General features: G+C 42.2%; 1 protein-coding gene across 3 annotated transcripts in view; it reads right to left on the bottom strand.

Moving 5' to 3' along the window:
* Positions 1-26,127, bottom strand: part of tbc1d32 (TBC1 domain family, member 32) — a 252,709-nt gene that overhangs the window by 34,633 nt on the left and 191,949 nt on the right. Inside the window, exons 29-31 of one of the 3 annotated variants that reach the window (XM_067984662.1) lie at positions 18,426-18,495; positions 17,758-17,873; positions 3,592-3,746 (exon numbers count right to left, since the gene is read on the bottom strand). In XM_067984662.1, the coding sequence (XP_067840763.1) occupies positions 3,592-3,746; positions 17,758-17,873; positions 18,426-18,495 (341 nt within the window). Of the gene's footprint in view, positions 1-3,591; positions 3,747-17,757; positions 17,874-18,425; positions 18,496-20,813; positions 20,903-26,127 lie in introns of those variants that run through there. The other 2 variants (XR_010962915.1, XM_067984665.1) reach the window with 2 other exon arrangements.

Here is a 26,127-nt window from a genome sequence, read left to right as displayed (position 1 = left end):
GATTCGCGAAGACATGGCAGTAGTGGTGCCAATATAATATGTGATGTGAGTTGGTCAGAAATTCAATATAAGTAACAACCATGACAAACCCTCAAACACCCATGTGTATCCCCTTCATGCTCACGACACGTTTGCCTTACTCTGCCTACTGCACATATGTGATGCATGCCCTGTGGCTGCAGCACAGGTAGTGGCAGGTTGAGTGAGGCTGGCCGTGAAAGAGATGCATGAGAGGGTGAGTACGAGATAGAGCCATGAGATTGTATGAGGATTGGATTGAGTGGTAGAGGCGGGATGAGTACTGGCGAGGTGAGTAGGTGCAGGTACGATGAGGATGAGGTTTGAGTGGGTGTGAGGGGTGATGTGACAGAGTAGTGTTGGCAGTGCAGAAGGAGATGTGGGTTGGGGGCGGTGATGTGGCAGACGGAGTGTCGGGGAAAGAGTAAGTGTACTCACTTTGGCTGACCTACTGAGGTCATTGGAGCGCCTCCTGCACTGTATGCAGGTGGGCGATATGTTGGTGGTGCTGGTGACCTCCTCTGCCCCTCGAGCCAGGCCTTCCTGGTGGCAGAGGCAGGCCGCTTCCTCCCGCCCGCCGGGAGGAAGATCTCTGTCCTCCCCCTCCTCCTCACCCCATGTATTGATACCTGGAGTGAGGCATCATTAAACTGGGAGCAGCCTTCCCCCTCGGCTGCTCCATGCTGTAATTTTTTCTGTTTGTTGCAGCATCTGTCAGTGGAGGACTGCCCCTTTAAATAGAGCTCCTCCAGCTGACAGATCTTACTGCGCATGCGCAGCCCACCCGACGTGCAGATCAGCAGTGGGGAACCCGGAAGACCAGGTAAGTGGATCCAATTATGCTACAATCGCGCGGGGAGCTGACTAATTTCACCGGGCGCGTTAACCATGTGCCCGATAGCCCCCCCCACCGAGAACCCGCAGCCCTGCTAACATCGAGCCCCTGGTTTCTCTCTCCCACCCTTCTTAAATAATGGAGTGACATTTGCAATTTTCCAATTCAAAGGCACAACTCCCAAATCGAGGGGGCTCTGGAACATTATGACTAACCCATCTGCAATTTCCTCACCTACTTCTTTGAATACCCTTGGTTGGAAACTAACAGGTCCTGGAGATTTGACTATCTTAATTCTCATTATTTTCTCCATTACCATTTTTTATATAACTTATATTAAATCCAGTAAGTTTTTCCCCTTGATTAATTTTGTTTCCCTTTTACCGCTGGTATTTTGTCCTCTTACTCTACAGTGAAGACGGATGCAAAGTACTCATTTAACAAGTCTGCCATTCCTTATTGTCAATTATAGTATCACCAGAATCTGTCTTTAATGGGCCCACAGTTTCCTTAGCCACACTCTTTCTCTTAATATATTTATAAAAGCTTTTACTATTAGCATTGATATCCCTTGCAAGTTTTTTTCATATTACTTTTTGCAGCTCTTAATACTTTGTATCCCTTTGTTGTTTTTTATAGCTCTCCCAGTCGGCTGGATTGCCACTTTCCTTTGCATTTGTGTAAGCCTCTTCTTTTAGGTTTATTCTATATCTTACCTCAGTTGTTGACCATGGTTGCCTAACTACACAAGTGAAGCTTTTGCCTTTTAGGGGTATGCACTGGTCTTGAATTGTACTAAAAACTGCTTTGAATACCTCCCACCATTTGTCTGTAGGTTTGCCCTTTAATAGCTCAGCCCAGTTTACTATGGTCAGTTTATGTCTCATCCCTTCGAAGTCAGTTTAACTTACGTTTACAACTTTGGTTTGTGACACTCTTGTCTCCCTCTGCAACTTAACATCAAATTCGATCATGTTATGGCCATTGTTTGCAAAATGTTCCCTTACCATTAGATTGTTAACTAATTCTGGCTCGTTGCTCATCACTAAATCCCTTGTCAGTTTTAAAAAATATTGTTCCAGAATTGTCCTGAATACACTCTAGAAATTCGCTGCCTTTACAACTTGTGCTGTTCTGCTTCTTTCAATCCATGTAAAAATTAAAATCTCCCATAATAATCGCCTTGCTTTTGCTACATGCTTCTCTGATCTCTGTATTTATGCATTCTGCTACCACATCACTGCTGTCAAGAGATCTGCAGAGAACTTCCACCAGAGTCTTGCATCCTTTGCTGTTTCTTAATTCTACCCAAAGAGTTTCCACTGCCTGCTCATTCTTACGGATATTCCTTCTTTCAACAGTTGTAATAGTTTATTTTATCAATATTGCTACTCCTCTTTCATTCCCAATTTCTAAAGATCTTGTAGCCTAGAATACTTAGCTCCCAGTCATGCCCAGCTTGTAGCCAGGTCTCTGTAATGGCTACAATGTCATACCCTTTAAGCTGAATTTGTGCTTCTAATTTGCTTGTGTTACTCCGTGCATTTGTGTACAGACTTTTATTTGGGTAACAGTCCCTACCCTGCACATATGTCCTGATGATGTTTTTCTCACATTTTTTGATTTAATACACTTTTTCTTGTTTTATTTACATCGGATACTTTATTATTACTTCTTATATATTTTTTTCTGAACCTGCAGTATTTATATTATCTTTTTCACATTTTGTAGTCTGACCTTTGATCTCATTCCTTCTTTTTCTTATTTCTAGGGTAATATCATTTTTATTATTACTTCTACCCGAACCCCCCCCACCCGCCCTTTATTAGTTTAAAGTCCTCTTGACTGCTCTTTTTATCCTTTCTGCTACGACCTTGGTCCCAAGCTCGGTTCAGGTGCAGCTTGTCCCAGTAGTACAGTTCTTTCCTGTCCCAGTACTGGAGCCAGTGTCCCATGAAATGGAACCCCTCTTTCCTACGCCTGTCTTTCAGCCACACATTTACTTTCCTGATCTGTTTATCCCTATGCCAATTAGCACATGGCTCGGGTAGTAATTTGGAGATTATCACTCTTGGCGTCCTGCTTTTTGGTTTAGCTCCCAGCTCCTGATACTCCCTTAGCTGGTCGAACTGTACTGTAGAGCTTCCCTGGTCTACCAAGGAACCTGAAGCAGACTTTCAAATTACCAAGTGCAGCAAGCCCAATTTCTGAAGGTGGGGCCACCAGCCCTGATACAATTGAGTGGCTTGCTAAGCAACTTTGGAGGTCAGTTAAGAGTCAGCCATGCTGGTGTAGGACTGGAGTCACATATAGGCCAGTCCAGGTAGGTTTGCTTCCTTAAAGAACATTAGTGAACCAGTTAGGTTTTATACAACAATCGATAGCTTCATGGTTACTTTTACTGATACCAGCTCTTTTTTTCATTTCCAAAATTTTTTATACTGAATTCAAAGTCTCAAACTGCAATGGTGGGAATGGCCATTATAAACCTCTGGATTACTAGTCCATTAACATAACCACTACACTACCGTACCCCTGTCTTGCCTTGGCGCGCTCGATTTGCACTTGCAGCCCACCGGCATGGTGCTAATGAGCCCAGCCCGGCCAGCTGCCCGAAGTCTGTTCGGGACGGGGTGGGGGGGGCGGCGGTGGAATCTACCCCACTGTCTCTTCAAAAACTTGCCATCTGGAATATACCAAAAAAACTTCAGTAGTCAATACCAGATTTAATAACATACAGAGGCATGTAGACGAGGCAACCAGAGAAAGGCTGAAGCAAGAAGGTTCGAAAATTGTTGCAGAAATTTTAGAGCTCTCTCTCCATCCCCTGACATTATCAAAAATGCAGTGGATGTAAACCAGTCATGCCCGACATAACCTCCCTGTAGACTGCCTGTAAGCTGCAGTCAAGGAAATCTGACAGCATAAATCAATTTTTTTTAAAACACATTTTTCCTGTTATGTTTCCATCACTGAATTTGAATTCAGGTCTCACATCTACTGAAGTGCAGAGCAACTATGTTATGTAGCTCCACACAATGTATATTTTTAAATCATCTTTATGTACCGGGTAGCTGTGGTGAAAAATCTGGTAAATATTCAACAGCATTCAAATAACTAGGGTACATAAAATATAAATGTTTGATTAAATAATGCATTGATTATAACCTGCATGTTTTTTTTGACCCGAAGTAGAATGTGCCCTCACCCATTTTATGGTTCTTACATCGGAACTACAGCACAGAAACAGGCCATTCAGCCCAATTGGTCTATGCCGGCGTTTATGCTCCACACGAGCCTCCTCCCTCCCTCCTTCATCGAACCTTATTACTGCTTCATCTAACCCTATTAATCTTATCAGGTTATAGGTTCAAAGTATAAACCTACAATGTACTGATACGCCAGTACTATGTTTGAAGAACGATGAGGATGTTGCACAGTGCCTCTGTGTGCTGGAGAACTAGCACACAATGTTATGAAGTGGTAAGGCATAGGTTCCAACCTGTGCACTCCTCACTGGTCAATTCCTGATCACAGTAACATTAGGAGTGGAGGCCAAGTGCTTTACTTGGGAAGGAAAAATGAGACAGGCATTCCTGGCTGTTCGCGTGCACCTCTCTGTTAACTCAGAACATCACAAGCAGAGGCCCGACAGCAGATCTCTTGACTATGTTCTCCCTGAACTATGTAACAATTATAATGTGACGAAGAGCTTTTATAACCATTTAAAACAGAAAAGAAAATGGAAAATTATTAGGTGCCAGTGAGATTAGGACAATTTTAGATTCTCAATGGAAGTAATTTCAAACTTGGCATATTGGGTTCTGATATAGTGTGGATTTCTAAAAGTTACATGTAAAACAGCTGAATTCCTTTTGGAGCTAGGGACAATTTTGTGTGTTGCGACAGAAATGGCCATTAAAGTAATATCATAGGTTGCACATAAAAAAGTCAAATTAATGTACGAATGATCTGTGTATGCAACATAATGGAGTACTGATGAACACGATAGCATATTTATTACACTCTTGATGCTGGTTTCATGACTTGTGAGGGAGCTCAAAAGGCATCAAAAGTGTGATAAACATGGTATCACATCCATTAATCAAGTATTTCCTTTATATAACTAGATTTATGAATTTAATGTGATCATTTTGCACAGCAGAACAAAGCGGATTTTGGATGAATGACCTGTGCAAAGGATATTATTTCTACTTATAAACAGCCAGATTGTGGTGAATCAAGTTTTTTAGTTTGAACATTGAGTCTGGATTTATGTTATTTTTTATGTACGACGCAAATTGTAACTATGAGAAAATCATTTTTGAAGATGTTGCAGCTGATATTTCTATTGACTATGATTTGATCAAAGATTGATGCTTTCATTATTTTCTTTGCTCTACTGTCAAGTGGCATCAATGGGACGATAGAACTGGGAGGCTGAGCCAGAGGAAATAATGTGAGCCCTAGAGGTTCCCGATGCCAACTCCTCATTTTTTTCAGCCAATGTGGAATGTGGCTCACCCAGTCTTATCATTTTAGATTTTAAGCAAAAAGGCCCCATATCTGTACTCAATTCTTTCTGACATGGGGCTCAACTCCTTAGACAAACCGAAAATTCAATAATTCTTTGTGTGGCAGATTGATGTCTCGGAGCGGCTGCAGGACATTCTGGAGGGGGAGGGTGAACAGCCAGTTGTCGTGGTGCATATAGGCACCAACGATATAGGTAAAAAACAGGATGAGGTCCTACAAGCTGAATTTAGGGAGTTAGGAGTTAAACTAAAGAGTAGGACCTCAAAGGTAGTAATCTCAGGATTGCTACCAGTGCCACGGGCTAGTCAGAGTAGGAATGACAGGATAGCTAAGATGAATACGTGGCTTGAGAGATGGTGCAAGAGGGAGGGATTCAAATTCCTGGGCCATTGGAACCGGTTCTGGGGGAGGTGGGACCAGTACAAATTGGACGGTCTGCATCTGGGCAGGACTGGAACCAATGTCCTAGGGGGAGTGTTTGCTAGTGCTGTTGGGGAGGGTTTAAACTAATGTGGCAGGGGGATGGGAACCGATGCAGGAAGTCAGTGGGAAATAAAGTGGTGACAGAAACAAAAGGCAGTAAGGGAGAGTGTACAGAACATGACCGGACAGATGGTCTGAGAAAGCAGGGCAAAGACCAAGGGAAGACTAGATTAAACTGCATTTATTTCAATGCAAGAAGTCTGATGGGCAAGGCAGATGAACTCAGGGCATGGATGGGTACATGGGACTGGGATGTTATAGCTATTACTGAAACATGGCTAAGGGAGGGGCAGGACTGGCAGCTCAATGTTCCAGGGTACAGATGCTATAGGAAAGATAGAGCAGGAGGTAAGAGAGGAGGGGGAGTTGCGTTCTTGATTAGGGAGAACATCACGGCAGTAGTGAGAGGGGATATATCCGAGGGTTCGCCCACTGAGTCCATATGGGTAGAACTGAAAAATAAGAAGGGAGAGATCACTTTGATAGGATTGTACTACAGACCCCCAAATAGTCAACGGGAAATTGAGGAGCAAATATGTAAGGAGATTACAGACAGCTGCAAGAAAAATAGGGTGGTAATAGTAGGGGACTTTAACTTTCCCAACATTGACTGGGACAGCCATAGCATTAGGGGCTTGGATGGAGAGAAATTTGTTGAGTGTATTCAGGAGGAATTTCTCATTCAGTATGTGGATGGCCCGACTAGAGAGGGGGCAAAACTTGACCTCCTCTTGGGAAATAAGGAAGGGCAGGTGACAGAAGTGTTAGTGAGGGATCACTTTGGGACCAGTGATCATAATTCCATTAGTTTTAAGATAGCTATGGAGAAGGATAGGTCTGGCCCAAAAGTTAAAATTCTAAATTGGGGAAAGGCCAATTTTGATGGTATTAGACAGGAACTTTCAGAAGTTGATTGGGAGAGTCTGTTGGCAGGCAAAGGGACGTCTGGTAAGTGGGAGGCTTTCAAAAGTGTGTTAACCAGGGTTCAGTGTAAGCACATTCCTTATAAAGTGAAGGGCAAGGCTGGTAGAAGTAGGGAACCTTGGATGACTCGGGAGATTGAGGCACTAGTCAAAAATAAGAAGGAGGCATATGACATGCATAGGCAGCTGGGATCAAGTGGATCCCTTGAAGAGTATAGAGATTGCCGGAGTAGAGTTAAGAGAGAAATCAGGAGGGCAAAAAGGGGATATGAGATTGCTTTGGCAGATCAGGCAAAGGTGAATCCAAAGAGCTTCTACAAATACATAAAGGGCAAAAGGGCAACTAGGGAGAGAGTAGGGCCTCTTAAGGATCAACAAGGTCATCTATGTGCGGAACCACAAGAGATGGGTGAGATCCTGAATGAATATTTCACATCGGTATTTACGGTTGAGAAAGGCATGGATGTTAGGGAACTTGGGGAAATAAATAGTGATGTCTTGAGGAGTGTACATATTACAGAGAGGGAGGTGCTGGAAGTCTTAACGCGCATCAAGGTAGATAAATCTCCGGGACCTGATGAAATGTATCCCAGGACGTTATGGGAGGTTAGGGAGGAAATTGCGGGTCCCCTAGCAGAGATATTTGAATCATCCACCGCTACAGGTGAGGTGCCTGAAGATTGGAGGGTAGCAAATGTTGTGCCTTTGTTTAAGAAGGGCGGCAGGGAAAAGCCTGGGAACTACAGACCAGTGAGCCTGACATCTGTAGTGGGTAAGTTGTTAGAGGGTATTCTGAGGGACAGAATCTACAGGCATTTGGAGAGGCAGGGACTAATTAGGAACAGTCAGCATGGTTTTGTGAGAGGAAAATCATGTCTCACGAATTTGATTGAGTTTTTTGAAGGGGTAACCAAGAAGATAGATGAGGGCTGTGCAGTAGACGTGGTCTACATGGACTTCAGCAAAGCATTTGACAAGGTACCGCATGGTAGGTTGTTACATAAGGTTAAATCTCATGGGATCCAAGGTGAGGTAGCCAATTGGATACAAAATTGGCTTGACGACAGAAGACAGAGGGTGGTTGTCGAGGGTTGTTTTTCAAACTGGATGCCTGTGTCCAGCGGTGTGCCTCAGGGATCGGTGCTGGGTCCGCTGTTATTTGTTATTTATATTAATGATTTGGATGAGAATTTAGGAGGCATGGTTAGTAAGTTTGCAGATGACACCAAGATTGGTGGCATTGTGGACAGTGAAGAAGGTTATCTAGGATTGCAACGGGATCTTGATAAATTGGGCCAGTGGGCCGATGAATGGCAGATGGAGTTTAATTTAGATAAATGTGAGGTGATGCATTTTGGTAGATCGAATCGGGCCAGGACCTACTCCGTTAATGGTAGGGCGTTGGGGAGAGTTATAGAACAAAGAGATCTAGGAGTACAGATTCATAGCTCCTTGAAAGTGGAGTCACAGGTGGATAGGGTGGTGAAGAAGGCATTCAGCATGCTTGGTTTCATTGGTCAGAACATTGAATGCAGGAGTTGGGATGTCTTGTTGAAGTTGTACAGGGCATTGGTGAGGCCACACTTGGAGTACTGTGTACAGTTCTGGTCACCCTATTATAGAAAGGATATTATTAAACTAGAAAGAGTGCAGAAAAGATTTACTAGGATGCTACCGGGACTTGATGGTTTGACTTACAGGGAGAGGTTAGACAGACTGGGACTTTATTCCCTGGAGAGTAGGAGGTTAAGGGGTGATCTTATAGAAGTCTATAAAATAATGAGGGGCATAGATAAGGTCGATAGTCAAAATCTTTTCCCAAAGGTAGGGGAGTCTATAACGAGGGGGCACAGATTTAAGGTGAGAGGGGAGAGATACAAAAGGATCCAGAGGGGCAATTTTTTCACTCAAAGGGTGGTGAGTGTCTGGAACGAGCTGCCAGAGGCAGTAGTAGAGGCGGGTACAATTTTGTCTTTTAAAAAGCATTTGGACAGTTACATGGGGAAGATGGGTATAGAGGGATATGGGCCAAGTGCAGGCAATTGGGACTAGCTTAGTGGTATAAACTGGGCGACATGGACATGTTGGGCCGAAGGGCCTGTTTCCATGTTGTAACTTCTATGATTCTATGATTCTATGATTGAGACAGCCTCTCCTTGCCTGGAAGAATTTCCTTCCACTGAATTAAGTGTTTTTTCTTTACTTGGAGCAGACTTCACACTTCTGGAATTTATGCAGCTACAATAGACAAAACAGGCAACAGCAGTGAGTGTTGGTGACTGTGGAGGATCTATATCAATCTATGGAGATCTGAAAACGGCTGGGTACTGCCAACAACCAGAGTTGTAATCATATAACCAGAAATTTAGCCTAGTAGTCTTGGTCAACCAATATCAAAAATACAAAAACAACAAGACACATCTCAATCAGATTTGCAGCATTGCTGATTTGCAGATTGAAAGTTTGCTGTAAGTCCAAGACGACCCTTATGAAACTTTATGTACAGAAGGAAACTGTCAAAAATACATTAATTAAAAAAAATACTGCAAAAAGTTTTACTTGTATACAGTGATTGTTGTAAGGACTGTTGCCAATCATGCGAGAAAAAGAACTGATGTGTGGCTCAGAATAGAGACACTCTAAACAACACGGGCGGGAATCAGCACATGACCAAGGTGGTCCTAACATGGCCTGAATCTTTGAAAAGAGAATGTTTTTCTTCTGGGTGTCAAAAATGTTTTTCTTCTGGATGATGGAATATGCACTCATATGTGGAGAACAAGGAATGATAAGATTTTTTGTATCTCACTGCAATATATCAGTCTTGTCCTTGTCTAAACCTCTCTACACTGCATTTCTCTATTTTTCTGAAGAAAACCTTGATACAGATGAATTCAGGGATAAACCCCTTAGGATACACACCTAACCATTTTCAGCATTTTCATCCCAATATTGTCTTTTTTTTATTTGCAATGTTTCTAACTCCTGGCACACCACATACAAAGTTTGCGGATTACAATTTTTTTCCCATCAAATATGCCTCAAATTATTGTAAAATCCAGGTTAAAAGCTGCATGGTAACAAAAGATCAACTATGCTAAGGCATTAATTACTAGCTAGTCATAAAACCTAATTAGAATGTACTTATATACCATAATTTTTTAACACATGTTTAGGGAATGGAACTTTCTATCTAGGCTCCATCAAGTTTCTTTACCCACTATGATGAACTGAGAAAATAAATAACTTGCAAGATTAGTGGATGGTATCACTGTGTTTCCCCTCAGTCTTTACTTTCTCTGCTTTCTTTTGTCTGTTAGAGGTCTTCCTTACCTCACTTAATGGTTCCAAATCTATTCAAAAGTACATTTTATTTAGCTGTAGGATTTCATTTCAATGCATAAAATTCAAGTTATGTTTGATAATTAGCAAAAAAGAGAAAATTTCAATTAACCAATTTTTCTATGACCGAATTGCAGATCTGTCCACTTCCTGGAAAAGGAACTGCAGCTCCGTGTGTTTTTTTTAAATCAGCTTTTTTCTTTCTGAGAAAGGCTTAAAGATTTTCAGTTTGTTTGGTACCTACAGGTCTATCATGGATAATGTTAAACTGTCAGCTGTTGATATTCTCCTTTACACATTATTTACACGTAACTAAAATATCCAGTGTAGAATTTAATTGGGTTGGAATGAGGGGGAAGTGACAATCAACTGGTGTAAAAGGTGTTTTACTTGATATATTTAGGAAACTGATGCTATGCCTCATGAAGTTGAGCATGCACTGCATTGTCTTTGTGCTTGCCTTTGTGATAATTGGTACCTTTAATGCCTTACAATCTAAGTATACATGTGGCCAATGCAATTAAGACAAGTGGTGGATTAATGAAGTAAATGAGTCATCAACATGCTATCCAGGCCATTCCCAGAACTCTGATAATGTAAAAAAAACAGAAAATGCTAGAAGTAAATGGCAGGTCCATCAGCATCTGCAAAAAGAAATAGGAAAGTGACCTTTTTGTTGGGAGCTCTTTTGTCAGAACTGGTGTTTTGATGAAAGATCGCCACCTGAAATGCGAGTCCATCCTTTCTCTTTTCAGATACTGACAGGCCTGCGAAGTATTTCCAGAATTTTATGTTCTTATTTCCGTGGCTAACCAAAACAGCTTTGTAAATGGCATCTGACCACTAAACCACTGTTCAGAGACCAGCCACAAATCTTAATGTTGAAGTTTAATTTTAAAATGCTTTCCATTGTGCATTTTTTGTGCACCTATTGAAATTGCAAAGAAACGGTAACAATTGCAAAGAAATGGTATATGATGATGAGTTGTGAGCCCACCATTTTATAAAGGACAAGGTCCAATATGGAGAAAAGTGATTTTTAGACACAAATGTGCAGCTCCTTCTCAAGGAATCAAGACATATAAAAATGCCTCAAAGATCCAACCATGGCTAACTAGAGAAGTTAAGGAAATTATTAGATTAAAAGAACAGGCTTACAATGTTGCCAAAAAGAGTAGTAAGCCTGAGGATTGGGAGGGTTTTAGAAATCAGCAAAGGATGACCAAGAAATTGGTAAAGAGGAAGAAAATTGAATGTGAGAGCAAATGAGCAAGAAATATAAAAACAGATCGTAAGAGCTTCTACAAGTATATAAAAAGGAAGAGATTAGCAAAAGTAAACATAGGTCCCTTAAAGGCAGAGACAGGAGAAATTATAATGGGGAATAAGGAAATGGCAGAGATGTTAAACAAATATTTTGCATTTGTCTTCACAGTAGAAGACACAAAAAACATACTGGAAATAGTGGGGAATCAAGGGTCTATTGACAGTGAGGAACTTAAAGTAATTAAGATAAGTAAAGAAAAAGTGCTGGAGAAATTCATGGGACTAAAAGCCAACAGATCCCTTGGACCTGATGGCCCACATCCTAGGGTTTTAAAAGAGATGGCTGCAGAGATAGTGACTGCATTGGTTTTGATCTTCCAGAATTCCCTAGATTCTAGAATGGTCCCAGTGGATTGGAAGGTAGCAAATGTATCCCCACTATTCAAGAAAGGAGGGACAGAGAAAACAGGGAACTATAGGCCAGTTAGCCTGACATCAGTAGTAGGGAAGATGCTAGAATCTTTTAATAAGGATGTAGTAACATGGCACTTAGAAAATCATACTATAATTAGGCAGAGTCAATACAGTTTTATGAAAGGGAAATCGTGTTTGACAAATCTATTAGAGTTTTTGAGGGTGTAACTAGCAGGGTAAATAAGGGGGAAACCAGTGGATGTAGTATATTTGGATTTTCAAAAGGCATTCGATGAGGTGCCACACAAGAGGCTGTTACACAAGATTAGGGCTCATGGGATTGGGGGTTATATATTAGCATGGATTGAGGGTTGGTTAACAGACAGAAAACAGAGAGTAGGAATAAATGGGACATTTTCGGGGTGGTAGGTTGTCACGAGGTGGGGTGCCGCTAGGATCAGTGCTTGGGTCTCAGTTGTTTACAATATATATCAATGACTTAGGTGAGGGGACTGAGTGTAATGTATTCAAGTTTACTAACGATACAAAGCTAGGTGGGAAAGTAAGCTGTGAGGAGGACGCAAGGAGGCTGCAAAGGGATATGGATAGGTTAGGTGAGTGGATGAGAAGGTGGCAGATGGAGTATAACGTAAGGAAATGTGACATTATCAACTTTAGCAGGAAGAATAGAAAAGCAGAATAATTTTTAAAAGCTGAGAGACCAAGAGAGATTTGGGTGTCCTTGTACACAGAAAGTTAACATGCAGGTACAGCAAGCAATTAGGAAGGCAAATGGTATGTTAGCCTTCATTGCAAGGGGGTTACATAGGAACAGAAGTAGGCCATTTAGCTCCTTGAGCCTGTTCCACCAATGAGATCTTGAAAACTTTGATCAAATCATCCCTTAATCTTCTAAATTCCAGGGAATACAACCCTAGTTTGTGTAATCTCTCCTCGTAATTTGACCCTTGGAGTCCAGGTATCATTCTAGTAAATCTACGCTGCACTCCCTCTGGGGCCAATATATCCTTCCAAAGGTGCGGTGCCCAGAACTGAACACAGTACCTCCAGGTGTGGTCTAACCAGGGCTTTATATAGCTGCGGCATAACTTCTACCCCCCTGTATTCCAGTCCTCTTGATATAAAGGCCAGCATTCCATTAGCCTTTTTGATTATTTTCTGTATTGTAATTGTCCATGACATTTTAATAATCAATGTACATGAACCCCCAAGTCTCTTTGGACCTTCACTATTTCTAGCTTTACAACATTTATAAAGTACTTTGATCTGTCCTCTTTAGGTCCAAGGTGGATGACATCACACTTGCCTACATTGAAATCCATTTGCCACAGTTTTGCCCATTCACTTAATCGATTAATATCTCTGTAATTTTATGCTTCCATCGACAGTACTTACAATGCTGCCTATCTTTGGGTCATCGTCAAACTTGAATATGTGGCTCTCTATCCCGTCATCTAAGTCGTTAATAAATACAGTGAATAGTTTTTTTTTATTCGTTCATGGGATGTGGGCGTCGCTGGCGAGGCCGGCATTTATTGCCCATCCCTAATTGCCCTTGAGAAGGTGGTGGTGAGCCGCCTTCTTGAATCGCTGCAGTCCGAGTGGTGACGGTTCTCCCACAGTGCTGTTAGGAAGGGAGTTCCAGGATTTTGACCCAGCGACGATGAAGGAACGGCGATATATTTCCAAGTCGGGAAGGTGTGTGACTTGGAGGGGAACGTGCAGGTGGTGTTGTTCCCACGTGCCCGCTGCTCTTGTCCTTCTAGGTGGTAGAGGTCGCGAGTTTGGGAGGAGCTGTCGAAGAAGCCTTGGTGAGTTGCTGCAGTGCATCCTATGGATGGTACACACTGTGGCCACTGTGTGCCGGTGGTGAAGGGAGTGAATGTTTAGGGTGGTGGATGGGGTGCCAAATGAGTGGGCTGCTTTGTCCTGGATGGTGTCGAGCTTCTTGAGTGTTGTTGGAGCTGCACTCATCGAAGCAAGTGGAGAGTATTCCATCACACTCCTGACTTGTGCCTTGTAGATGGTGGAAAGGCTTTGGGGAGTCACTCACCGCAGAATACCCAGCCTCTGACCTGCTCTCGTAGCCACAGTATTTATATGGCTGGTCCAGTTAAGTTTCTGGTCAATGGCGACCCCCAGGATGTTGATGGTGGGGGATTCGGCGATGGTAATGCCATTGAATGTCAAGGGGAGGTGGTTAGACTCTCTCTTGTTGGAGATGGTCATTGCCTGGCATTGTCTGGCACAAATGTTACTTGCCACTTATCAGCCCAAGCCTGGATGTTGTCCAGGTCTTGCTGCATGCGGGCTCAGACTGCTTCATTATTTGAGGGGTTGAGAATGGAACTGAACATTTGCGAATCATCAGCGAACCTCCCCATTTCTGACCTTATGATGGCGGGAAGGTCATTGATGAAGCAGCTGAAGATAGTTGGGCCTAGGACACTGCCCTGAGGAACTCCTGCAGCAATGTCCTGGGGCTGAGATGATTGGCCTCCAACAACCACTACCATCTTCCTTTGTGCTAGGTATGACTCCAGCCACTGGAGAGTTTTCCCCCTGATTCCCATTGACTTCAATTTTACTAGGGCTCCTTGGTGCCACACTCGGTCAAATGCTGCCTTAATGTCAAGGGCAATCACTCTCACCTCAACATAGTTGAGGCCCCAACATAGATCCCTGTGGGACACCATAGTCACATCCTGCCAATTTAAGTACCAACCTATTATCCCTACTCTCTGTCTCCTCCTGCTCAGCCAATTTCCTAACCAGGTCAATAATTTGCCCTCAGTTCCATGAGCTTCAACTTTAGCTAACAATCTCTTCTGAGGGACTTTATCAAATGCCTTCTGGAAGCCCATATAAACAACATCCATAGACATTCCCCTATCCACTACTTAGCCTAACATCAGTAGTGGGGAAAATGCTAGAGTCTATTATAAAAGATGTGATAACAGAACACTTGGAAGGCATTAACGGGATTAGACAAAGTCAGCATGGGTTTATGAAAGGGAAATCATGCTTAACAAATCCATTGGAGTTTTTTGAGGATGTAACTAGTAGAATAGATAGGGAGAACCAGTGGATGTGGTATAGTTGGATTTTCAGAAGGCTTTTGATAAGGTCCCACACAAAAGGTTAGTGTGCAAAATTGAAGCACATGGGATTGGGGGGAATATACTGGCATGGATTGAGAATTGGTTGACAGATGGGGAACAGAGAGTAGGAATAAATGGGTCTTTTTCCGGGTGGCAGGCAGTGACTAGTGGGGTACCGCAGGGATCAGTGCTTGGGCCCCAGCTAGTCACAATATATATCAATGATTTGGATGAGGGAACTAAATGTAACATTTCCAAGTTTGCAGACGACACAAAGCTGGGGTGAAATGTGAGCTGTGAGGAGGATGCAAAGAGGCTCCAATGTGATTTAGACAAGTTGGGTGAATGGGCAAGAACATGGCAGATGCAGTATGACGTGGATAGATGTGAGGTTATCCACTTTGGTTGTAAAAACAGAAAGCCAGATTATTATCTGAATGGTGATAGGTTGGGAAAAGGGGAGGTGCAACGAGACCTGGGTGTCCTTGTACACCAGTCGCTGAAAGCGAGCATTCAGGTGCAGCAAGCAGTTAGGAAGGCGAATGGTATGTTGGCCTTCATTGCAATAGGATTTGAGTACAGGAGCAGAGATGTCTTACTGCAGTTGTACGGGCCTTGGTGAGACCACATCTGGAGTATTGTGTGCAGTTTTGGTCTCCTTATCTGAGGAAGGATATCCTCGCCATGGAGGGAGTGCAACAAAGGTTTACCAGACTGATTCCTGGGATGGCAGGACCGACGTATGGGGAGAGACTGGGTCGACTAGGCCTATATTCACTAGAGTTTCGAAGAATGAGAGTTGATCTCATCGAAACATATAAAATTCTAACAGGACTAGACAGACGAGATGCAGGGAGGATGTTCCCGATGGCTGGGGAGTCCAGAACCGGGGTCACAGTCTCAGGATACGGGTATGCCATTTAGAACCGAGATGAGGAGAAATTTCTTCACTCAAGAGGGTAGTGAACCTGTGGAATTCTCTACCACAGAAGGCAGTGGAGGCCAAGTTATTAAATATATTCAAGAAGGAGATAGATATATTTCTTAATGCTAAAGGGATCAAAGGATATGGGGAAAAAGCGGGAACAGAGTACTGAGTTAGACAATCAGCCATGATCATTTGAATGGCGCAGCAGGCCCGAAGGGCCGAATGGCCTACTCTTGCTCCTATTTTCTATGTTTCTATGTCACCACTTCAAAAAATTCGATCAGCTTCGTCAGGCATCACCTACCCTTTACAAATCCATGCTGGCTCTCTTTTTTAAAATTCATTCATGGGATGTGGACGTCGCTGGGAAGGCCAGCATTTATTGCCCATCTCTAATTGCCCTTGAGAAGGTGGTGGTGAGCCACCTTCTTGAACCACTGCAGTCCGTGTGGTGAAGGTTCTCCCAAGGTGCTGTTCGGTAGGAAGTTCCAGGATTTTGACCCAGCAACGCCGAAGGAATGGAGATATATTTCCAATTCGGGATGGTGTGTGACTTGGAGGGGAACGTGCAGGTGCTGTTGTTCCCATGCGCCTGCTGTTCTTGTCCTTCTAGGTGGTAGAGGTCGCGGGTTTGGGAGGCGCTGTCAAAGAAGCCTTGGCGAGTTGCTGCAGTGCCTCTTGTAGATGGTACGCACTGCAGCCACGTGCGCCGGTGGTGAAGGGAGTGAATGTTTAGGGTGGTGGATGGGGTGCCAATCAAGAGGGCTGCTTTATCCTGGATGGTGTCAAGCTTCTCGAGTGTTGTTGGAGCTGCACTTATCCAGGCAAGTGGAGAGTATTCCATCACACTCTTGACTTGTGCCTTGTAGATAGTGGAAAGGCTTTGGGGAGTCAGGAGGTGAGTCACTCACCGCAGAATACCCAGCCTCTGACCTGCTCTTGTAGCCACAGTATTTATGTGGCTGGTCCAGTTCAGTTTCTGGTCAATGGTGCCCCCCAGGATGTTGATAGTGGGGGATTCGGTGATGGTAATGCCGTTGAATGTCAAGAGGAGGTGGTTAGACTCTCTCTTATTGGAGATGGTCATTGCCTGATCTCTGATCAGCTGAAAATTTTCAAGGTGTTCAGTCACTCTATCCTTAATTATCGACTCTACTAATTTCCCAACAACAGATGTTAGGCTAACTGGTCTATAATTCCCTGGTTTCCCTCTCTCACCTTTCTTAAATAGTGGAGTGATACGTGCAATTTTCCAATCTAAAGGAACGATTCCTGATTCGAGAGAATTTTGGAAGATTTAGGGGCAGTATGGCCTACTCGTGCTCCTATTTCTTATGTTCTTATGTTCTTAAATTATTTGTCGCTTGGTGATTTTTTTGGGTTAGTTAGCTAAATGAACCTTTCACTTTCCAAAAATTACTATTTGAGCTTTATCTAGCAAAATTAAATTGTACATCTAAAATGCACTGTGATATATATTGGGCATGAGCTCTAATAGATAAAATCATAATTTTGATGATAGAATTTCATTTGGTATATAGCATAATACAACCCCAGTGATAAAATTAAATGAATGGCTGATCACTATTCCTCTGAGCAAACTACCCCACACTCGGCTTCCAGGGACCAAAAAAAAAATCACCGGTTGAGTTATATTCTTGGGACTGTTCTGATTAAGTAACATCAAAATAGAAATGAATAATTATGAAAAAAAACAAATAGTATTGCTGGGAATTAAAGTGGGATCTAAGACATGAAGGCAGAATTTGGGAATCCACAGTAATCAAATCTATACAGTATGTGTAATTCACAGTAATGAAAACAAACATATGGCTCTGCATAAGCATTAAGTATCCAAAACACTAAGTATCAAACCACACGCAAGGATACAAAGTGAGGAGCTTATGGTAGTTTGTTGCTGTTTCAGAAATCTATCACAGTGCATCAGCAAAATTGCAAGTTCCTGGTCAGAATCATCCTTTAGTAAACCAAGGAACCTGCCATATCTGGAACAGAGAGATTTTGAAACATACTCAGTTATTACAGTACCATCTAAGCATTCTAAAGAAATGAGACTACAGTCTTGTGTACTGATATTGTTTCTGTGCGTAGAATACATTGGTTAAGAACACCTACCAAAATATACTAGTTTTGTTTGTTTTGTTACACAAATGAATATTTATAGGTAGAGGTACAGTAGTAATACCACTGACCTGCCAATGCTCAATATTATTATGAAGCAGAAAGACAAGTAGCACAATGTAAAAACATTTAGTTAAAAGAAATAGTTTTAACCATTGCTACTTTTGAAGCAAACGTTTATATTTTTGTAATGGCTTTAGTGCCACCTAATGTAAGAAAAGGAAATTACATCAACGGATCCTAACGGAATTCAACATTCTACAGTTTATTAAGAGTTACTTACACTCACCTGATCTCACAATTAGAATTCTAAACACTTTTCTGTTTGATCTAATGACCTATTGCATAGAAAAAAAGTTTTACAGTGACATAAGTTTAACACACAGTTTAAAAGATGTATATAAAATGCAAAATACCTGACAACTATCTTTATTCCAAGCTGCTGAATTGGAGAAAGACTGAGATTTTTGACACTGGTATCAGTGGCTATGAAAAGAAAAAAAAAAGTAAACGTTCAGTGCAACATTCAGATGGAAGCCCATCATCTCTATGCAGTAATGCTGCAGTATAATTTCAAAATCCGAACAACAATGTATTAAGAATGCAGAGATATTGGTTCAACTAAATGTCTTACTAATATTATTACAACCATATAATGCTTCCATTAAATCTGTCATTTATTGACAAAAGAACCAGAGGGGTAATGAGGAGAATTTTTTTTTATGCAACGTGTTGTGATGATCTGGAATGCACTGCTTGAAAGGGTGGTGGAAGCACATTGAATAGTAACTTTCAAAAGGGAATTAGATAAATACTTGAAAAGGGAAAATTTGCAGGGCTATGGGGAAAGATCAGGGGAGTGGGACTAATTAGATAGCTCTTTCAAAGAGCTGGCACAGACACGATGGGCTGAAAAGCCTCCTTCTGTGCTATATTATTCTATATTAAATTTCTTACATGTGCAATTATTTGCAATGCTTTCCTCTAAAATAATATTAGATTTTTGAGTTGAGGTCTTATGCAATTCAGCAGAGTTCCATAAACTTGACTGAGGATTACTCTTCATCATAATATCAAAGCAGCGTGGTAGATAATAGGGTCCCCCACCCCCCTGCCTGGCAGACACTAAAAGGGGGGCAGTTAAAATGGAGCGGGGATTTACATCGATCTGGTTGATTACAGTATTAAATTGCACCCGCCTGAAGATGATGTCATCAGGGCCCAATCAGCTATTTTAACCTGAGGCCTGAGCAGGGGAGCAGTGATGGCCGCCAGGCCAAACCTATGGGGAACAGGAGCCAGGGTTAGAAGAGGACCAGCAAGACAAGTTTTTAAAATCTATTTTTAACTTCCTTGTGGGACAGGAGGAGCTGTGCTCCTCCAGGCCTCACAGGAAACCTTGGGTCTCCCCTGCCCCAAGCACCTCCCCTCCCCCGACCAAGATTCCCTTTCTGGAACATTTAATTTGTGGCAGGAACTTCTTCCATGGATCCCCAGTGGCGCCCTTCTGCCAGATGATATTAACGGCTGGACAGCCTCTTCCTGCCGACTTCCCGGCCCTTTTGGTCAGGAAATCGACAAATGACATGTTAATGAGGCCCGGCCATTAAAATTGGCCGAATTTGCCTGCTGCCGCTCTTGGATGTGCACGTGGCTCAATTTACCGCGTTCATGCCCGGGAGTTTAAATCTCCCCCAATGATTCTATTAGCTCTACACAAGTTGATAGCATAAAGAGTTATATCTAGCTATGCTGATAAACAAAACACAAATCAATTTTCAATAATTTCAACAATCAAGTGAGTAACTTCTTCTGGTCATTATATTTTGTACAAAACAACAATTGTGTTAGACATTTTGATGCAGATGAAAAGGTTATTTAAGCATTTCCTTTGTTAAACATAGAAGTTCTCAGTCAAATCCAGCTCACTATTTGTTAAACTGTGACTAGAGGGACAAAACAGTCAGCCATACATGAGATTATTCATTGGTTCAAAGACCTTACACAGTCATAATTTTACATTGTTTCAATACTGATGATTGTACAGTGTTTAGCTCCATTCCCAATTCCTCAGATACTGAAGCAGTCCACACCTGCCTGCAGCAAAATCTGCACAACACCCAGACTTGGGCTGATAAGTGGCAAGTAGCATTTGAGCCATACAAGTGCTGGGCAATGATCATCTCCAACAAGAGAGAGTCTAATCACCTCCCCTTGACATTCAATGGCATTACCATCACTGGATCCCCCACCATTGGCATCCCGGGCGGTGGCCGTTGACCAGAAACTTAACAGGACCAGTCACATAAATACCATGGCTACTAGAGCAGGTCAGAGGCTGAGTATTCTGTGGCGATTGGCTCATCTCCTGACTCCCCAATGCCTCTCCACCACCTACAAGGTGTAAATCAGGAATATGATGGAATACTCTCCACTTGCCTGGATGGGTGGAGCTGCAACAGCACTCAAGAAGCTCGACACTAGCCAGGACAAGCAGTCCGCTTGGTCGGCAGCCCATCCACCATTTTGAACATCAACTACCCCCACGACTGATGCACCGTGGCTGCAGTGTGTACTATCCACAGGATGCAATGCTGCAGCTTGCCAAAGCTTCTTCAACAGCACCTCCTAAACCAGAGACCTCCACCACCTAGAAGGACATGGGCAGCAGGTGCATGGGAACACCATTACCTCCAAGTTCCTCTCCAAGTCACACACCATCCCGACTTTGAAATATACCACCGTTCCATCATCGTCGCTTGGTCAAAATTCTGGAACTCCCTACCTATTAGCACTGTGGAAATATCTTCACCACACGGATTGCACCGATTCAAGAAGACTCAACATCACCTTCTCAAGGGCAATTAGGGACGAGTAATAAATGCTGGACTTGCTAGCGATGCCCGGATCCCGAGAATGAACATAAAAAAATGACAAGAGATCATCAATTTAAAATAGTCACTAGGAAAGTGAGGAAAGAGCTTAGAGAAAGTTCTTTAGTGGTGGCTTGTTGGAGAATGATTTGCCACAGGGACTAATTGAGGCAGAGATCATTGCATCTTTTTAATGATTTTAACATTTTTTAAAGAGAAAATTAAATAATTATTTGAAACCAAGGACGACACAAGGCTATCGGGAGAGAGCTGGGCAGTGGAATGAGTTTTAAATTGTTCTCACAAAGAGTCGCACAGACACAATCACCAGCAATTTCCTCAGGGCTTCTCCCGCTGCATCGCTGTAACTTTGGTGAAAGTTTGGCGGAAACACTGTTTACAACGTAAAGTTACGGTGACAGAGCCGTAAAACTCCAGGGAAATTCGCTGTAAATGGGTCGAATGGGCTTCCTTCTGTGTTGTAAACTTCTATAGTTCTTTTTGACTCTCACAAGTTCAACATTTTGGAGGTGGACCCACACTAAAAAAAACTCTGATTGGCTGATAGACAACTTCAAATGTCATTCTTTTAATTGAGTGCAACAAGTCTAAAGATTGATATGATTGCGTAATTGATGCAACTAGGTCAACCTTTAATGAGTTTTTAAATGGCAAACCAGGAAGGACTGCCACAGGGTGAGATATTAGACCAGTGATGCTGGCAGCCCGATTATGCCCAGACAAGATAACTTATCCATAGCACTATAAGGGTTAACTGTGTACAAAGCACAAACATGCATGCTCCAGCAGTCAACTACAGAGAAAACATGACAGATTTATTTCTTTAATTATATATAATGAGACAGGGTGAGCCCAGAACTAGTGGGACGGATGTATCCTCCCGTGAGTGAGCAGATTAGCCGATTAACTTATAATTTGAAAAATCAACAAATGTGAAATCTTTTTATGACACAAATGCATTTTAATCTTGTTCACGGACAAAACAGATGAAGTGGTGAGCACATCCTTTCTGGCAGTACTGAAAGTGAAAGACGCTCTTATTTGTTATGTTTCCATGCTGAAGAAGTACAAATGAAATATAAGAGAATGGAGGATGATAGCAAAACCTGGACATAAATGGTTAAATAGAGAGGTCAAAGTAGACATAAAGGAAAAACAACAATATTTTAAGTCATTTCAGGAAGTTGCAAAGGATGAAGATTGGAAACTACTTGGAAACAAAGTAAGAAATGCTAAAATGATAGCCAAGGGTAAAGAAAGAAAATCGAAAAAGTAAATTGCAATGGCCATAAGGGGAAATGAACAGATTATTTGGGTACATTTATGGCAGGCACAGTATTAAGAAACAAATGGGCCCCTAAGGATGAGGTGAGAGAGATAGCAAGGAAGGTTAGCTGTACAACAGATTATTGAAATTATTTTTAAGGGTAGTTTTCACTTTAGAAAATATACCAAACAGGTAACTAGAGTGGTGTAGAATACATCCAAGTTCAAAGAGAAAACAGATGTCAGTAATTAAATGTTTCTAGGTATTCGCTAATATATATAACTGCAACTGGTGAAAAACCACATTTTGAAATTTCAGTCTTATGAACTGCCTTCCTTTAATAGTAAACTTTAAGGCTCTGAAATTTCTCGGGTCAATCCCTCAGTTTACACTGAGATTGAACTCGATGGTGCCCTCCAATACTGATCCTGCCAGAGTTTGCAGGGTCAGTGGGAGGGCACCTACTTTGAGCGTGTCAGGTGGGAGCAAGCGCTACTTCAGCCACATCTCTGGTAGCTGCTTGCCAAAAATCAGCACTTATTGTGAAAATTGTGGGCAGAGGTTGCGACCAAAATAAACGGTGATATCTCTGCCAAGCTGGTGCGAGGATTGAGTTTCACCATGAATGTGTGTCACGCACGGAAACTAAACTGTAAACCAGGGAGGGGGGAGGTTTCCCTGGCTGCCCTCCCAACACCAAACAAGGTCCTAACAACCTACTCTGTTGAGACCGCTAAGCTTCCACTTTGATGCCATGCTTACTGCCTCTACTACGCCGAGTATCCAATCCAGGTCCAAGAGTGATAATTCCCTACCCATATTCATAAATTGTCTTGCAAGGGGTGGACAGATGTTCCACTCTTTAAAAGGCAAAGGGAAACGGTGGAAACCTGTCATAACTGGGTCACTGCTGTTCTCCCGCCAGAGTTGCAGGGAAAACTGGATAGTCAGCTCCTCTTTCATTTAAAAAAAATTCACCAGTTTGCGAAAGCTGGTAAACAATACTTCTACGCATGCATTTAAGTATGCTCTATTTTGTTTGATTAGAGAATGCTATGAGCAAGTTTGTTTAACTGCAGGTTTATCATTCGTGGTAGTAGAAGAGTAGGAAATAGTAACACAGATCAGGCACAGAGGCCACATTTTAATGGAATGGAATTTTAGGTATCGATGACACAGTTGAAAAATATTTGCCTATAGACTCCGTTTCATGTCTTCACTTTGAATTTCCTTGCTCTTCAATTTTGTCTGCCTTTTGTCCCCCGCCCTCCCCAGAGCCTGAGTGTGCAAATTGTGGGTGGCAAATTGCAAAAGATCCTCTACGACACATTGTTACTTCCTGGACAGGTTGGATGGAGGTGTACAGTATGCCCCAGATCGTGTGCCACTGATAGTTATAGCTTGCTGTGCACTTCACAACCTCACCATTCATGAAGGGCTGGACTTTGATATTGCTGGTGAGGAGGAATTGGAGCTAGAACTACACGGCAGAGAGCATCATGAAAACCAACAGTCAGAGACCATATCAGTGACTGCTGCAAGAGGCATCACTCAAGTCTTCTCTTCTGTGTAACACAGTCTGCCTTTGACACCAATGCCTTACCTCCACTTTCTAAGAGATATTTCTTCAATCCATTACACATCCTACAACATGATGATAACATATCAGTCATCTTTGCCCCTACATGAATGTGTCAATAACCTGACTGAATAAAACAGCACCCAATAAGTGCACTTTTCTGTATGACTTTAACCTCCATCAATTCCCAAAGCGTCATGTCAGTGCACATTCTATTTTAATATAATGAAGTCCAAAGTGAATACAAGCAAAACTTTAACACCATGGTTCCCCTGGGTAGCTACACGTGCCTTTCTTTCACCTATTTTAGTGCTTCTCCTAGGTGAGGGCCAGGATTGTGGGAGGTGACTGGCTGTTCATACTCTACAAAAGGGTATTGGGATGAGGTAGCCCTTATATCATGGCACCTTGCTTCTAGCAGGGAGCTGCTTCTGGCTGCATCTCTGAACTTTGCTCTTGAGTAGCCTTGTCTCAGCTCCCACATTCCACTGATTGGTGCTCTGATGGGGAAGGCTGGAGGCCTGGGAAATCCTGCTGACCTGAGAGACGGCAGTATCAGGAAGATGGATTCTAGCCATTGCCATTGTACTGGACCCTAGATCTGTGGGCCCACTGATCAGTGGGATAGCTGGTTTAATGGGACCTATCAGAGCCTCAAGAGTAAGCCATGTCTAACTAACCTAGTTGACTTTTTTGAAGAGGTTACTAACGTGGTAGCCAAGGGAGTGTCTATGGATGTTACTTATATGGACTTCCAAAAGACATTTGAGAAGGTTCCACACAAGCAACTGTTAGCAAAAATGAAAGATTATGGAATTGGAGGCAACCCATTGACATGGGTAGGGAATTGGTTAGGAGATAGGAGACTGAGAGTAGGGATAATGGATATGTACTCAAATTGGTAGGATGTAACTAGTGGTGTCCCCGAGGGATCTGTACTGGGCCTCAGCTTTTCACTGCATATATCTATGACTGAGGTGAAGGAATAGCGAGTTGTATATCTAAGTTAGGTGGCACATTAAGTAGTGTAGATGGGAGCAGAAAGTTGCAAAGGGACATTGATAGATTAAGTGAGAGGGCAAAAATGTGGCAGATGAAGTTCAATGTGAGAAAGTGTGATGTCCTCCATTTTGGACTTAAGAAAGACAGAATCAGAGTATTTTCTAAGTGGTAAGAAGCTAGGAACTGTGGAGGAGCAGAGATTTAGGGGACCATGTACAGAAATCACTAAAAGCTAGTGGACAGGTACAAAAAATAATTTGAAAGGCTAATAGAAGGTTAGCCTTTCTCTCAAGGGGGCTGGAATACAACAGAGTGGAAGTTATTTTAGTTATATAAAGTACTGGTTCGACCCCATTTAGAGTACTGCGTTCAGTTCTGGGCAACGCACCTTAGGAAGGATATATTAGCTGGAGGGGGTGCATCGCAGATTCACCAGAATGATACCGTGGCTAAAAGGGTTAAATTATGACGACAGATTGCATAAACTAGGTTTGTATTCCCTTGAGTATAGAAGATTAAGGAGTGATTTAATTGAGGTGCTTAAGATGATTAAAGAATTTGAGAGGGTAGATACATAGACTATTTCCTCTGGTGAGGGAGTTCAGAACAAGGGGGCATAACCTTAAAAATAGAGCTAAGCCATTCAGGGTTGACATCAGGAAGCACTTCTTCATATAAAGGGTATTGGAAATCTGGAACTCTCTCCCTCAAAAAGCTCTTGAGGCTAGGTTAATAGAAAAATTCAAAACTGAGGTAGATTTTTTGTTAGGTAAGAGTATTAAGGGATATGGAGCAAAGGCAGGTAAATGGAATTGAGGTACAGATCAGCCATGATCTAATTGAATGGCGGAACAGACTTGAGGGACTGAATGGCCTACTCGTGTTCCTATGAAATCAACTATATTATAATACATTGCGTTACATGTTATAACACTCCTGCCATGATAAAACAGCTTTTCCCTCAACTCACAATGCCACAGAGATCACCCATTCTAATTATAGTATATTGTACATTACATGGAATAATGCTTCTGTCATTATAAAATAACAATTCCTGACATCATGAGCAATGTCAAGGGAGATCCGCAAGTCGGTAATAAAAAGTGATTCAGTGTGACTTGTAGCACTAGTAGTAATGCCTTTAAATATTGGAAAATTACAGACTTAACTTGATAGGATCCTACCTTAAATAAATGGCTCAATTGTTGTTTTATTGTCTACCAATGGAAGGAATGCAACTATGTCAGAGAATGCAAAGTGGCACTAATACCATAAAATGAGCTTTAAGAACATCATGAATGTTATTTCCTGCCTAGCACTAAGTTAGTTGTAAAAATTATCAACACACAAAAATTAGAGCCTCAATGGGGGGATCT

Source organism: Heptranchias perlo, chromosome 5 (genome assembly GCF_035084215.1).
Source record: "Heptranchias perlo isolate sHepPer1 chromosome 5, sHepPer1.hap1, whole genome shotgun sequence".
NCBI lineage: Eukaryota > Metazoa > Chordata > Chondrichthyes > Hexanchiformes > Hexanchidae > Heptranchias > Heptranchias perlo.
The sequence above is the reverse complement of the archived record's forward strand: the minus strand, read 5'-3'. Positions and strand labels throughout refer to the sequence as shown.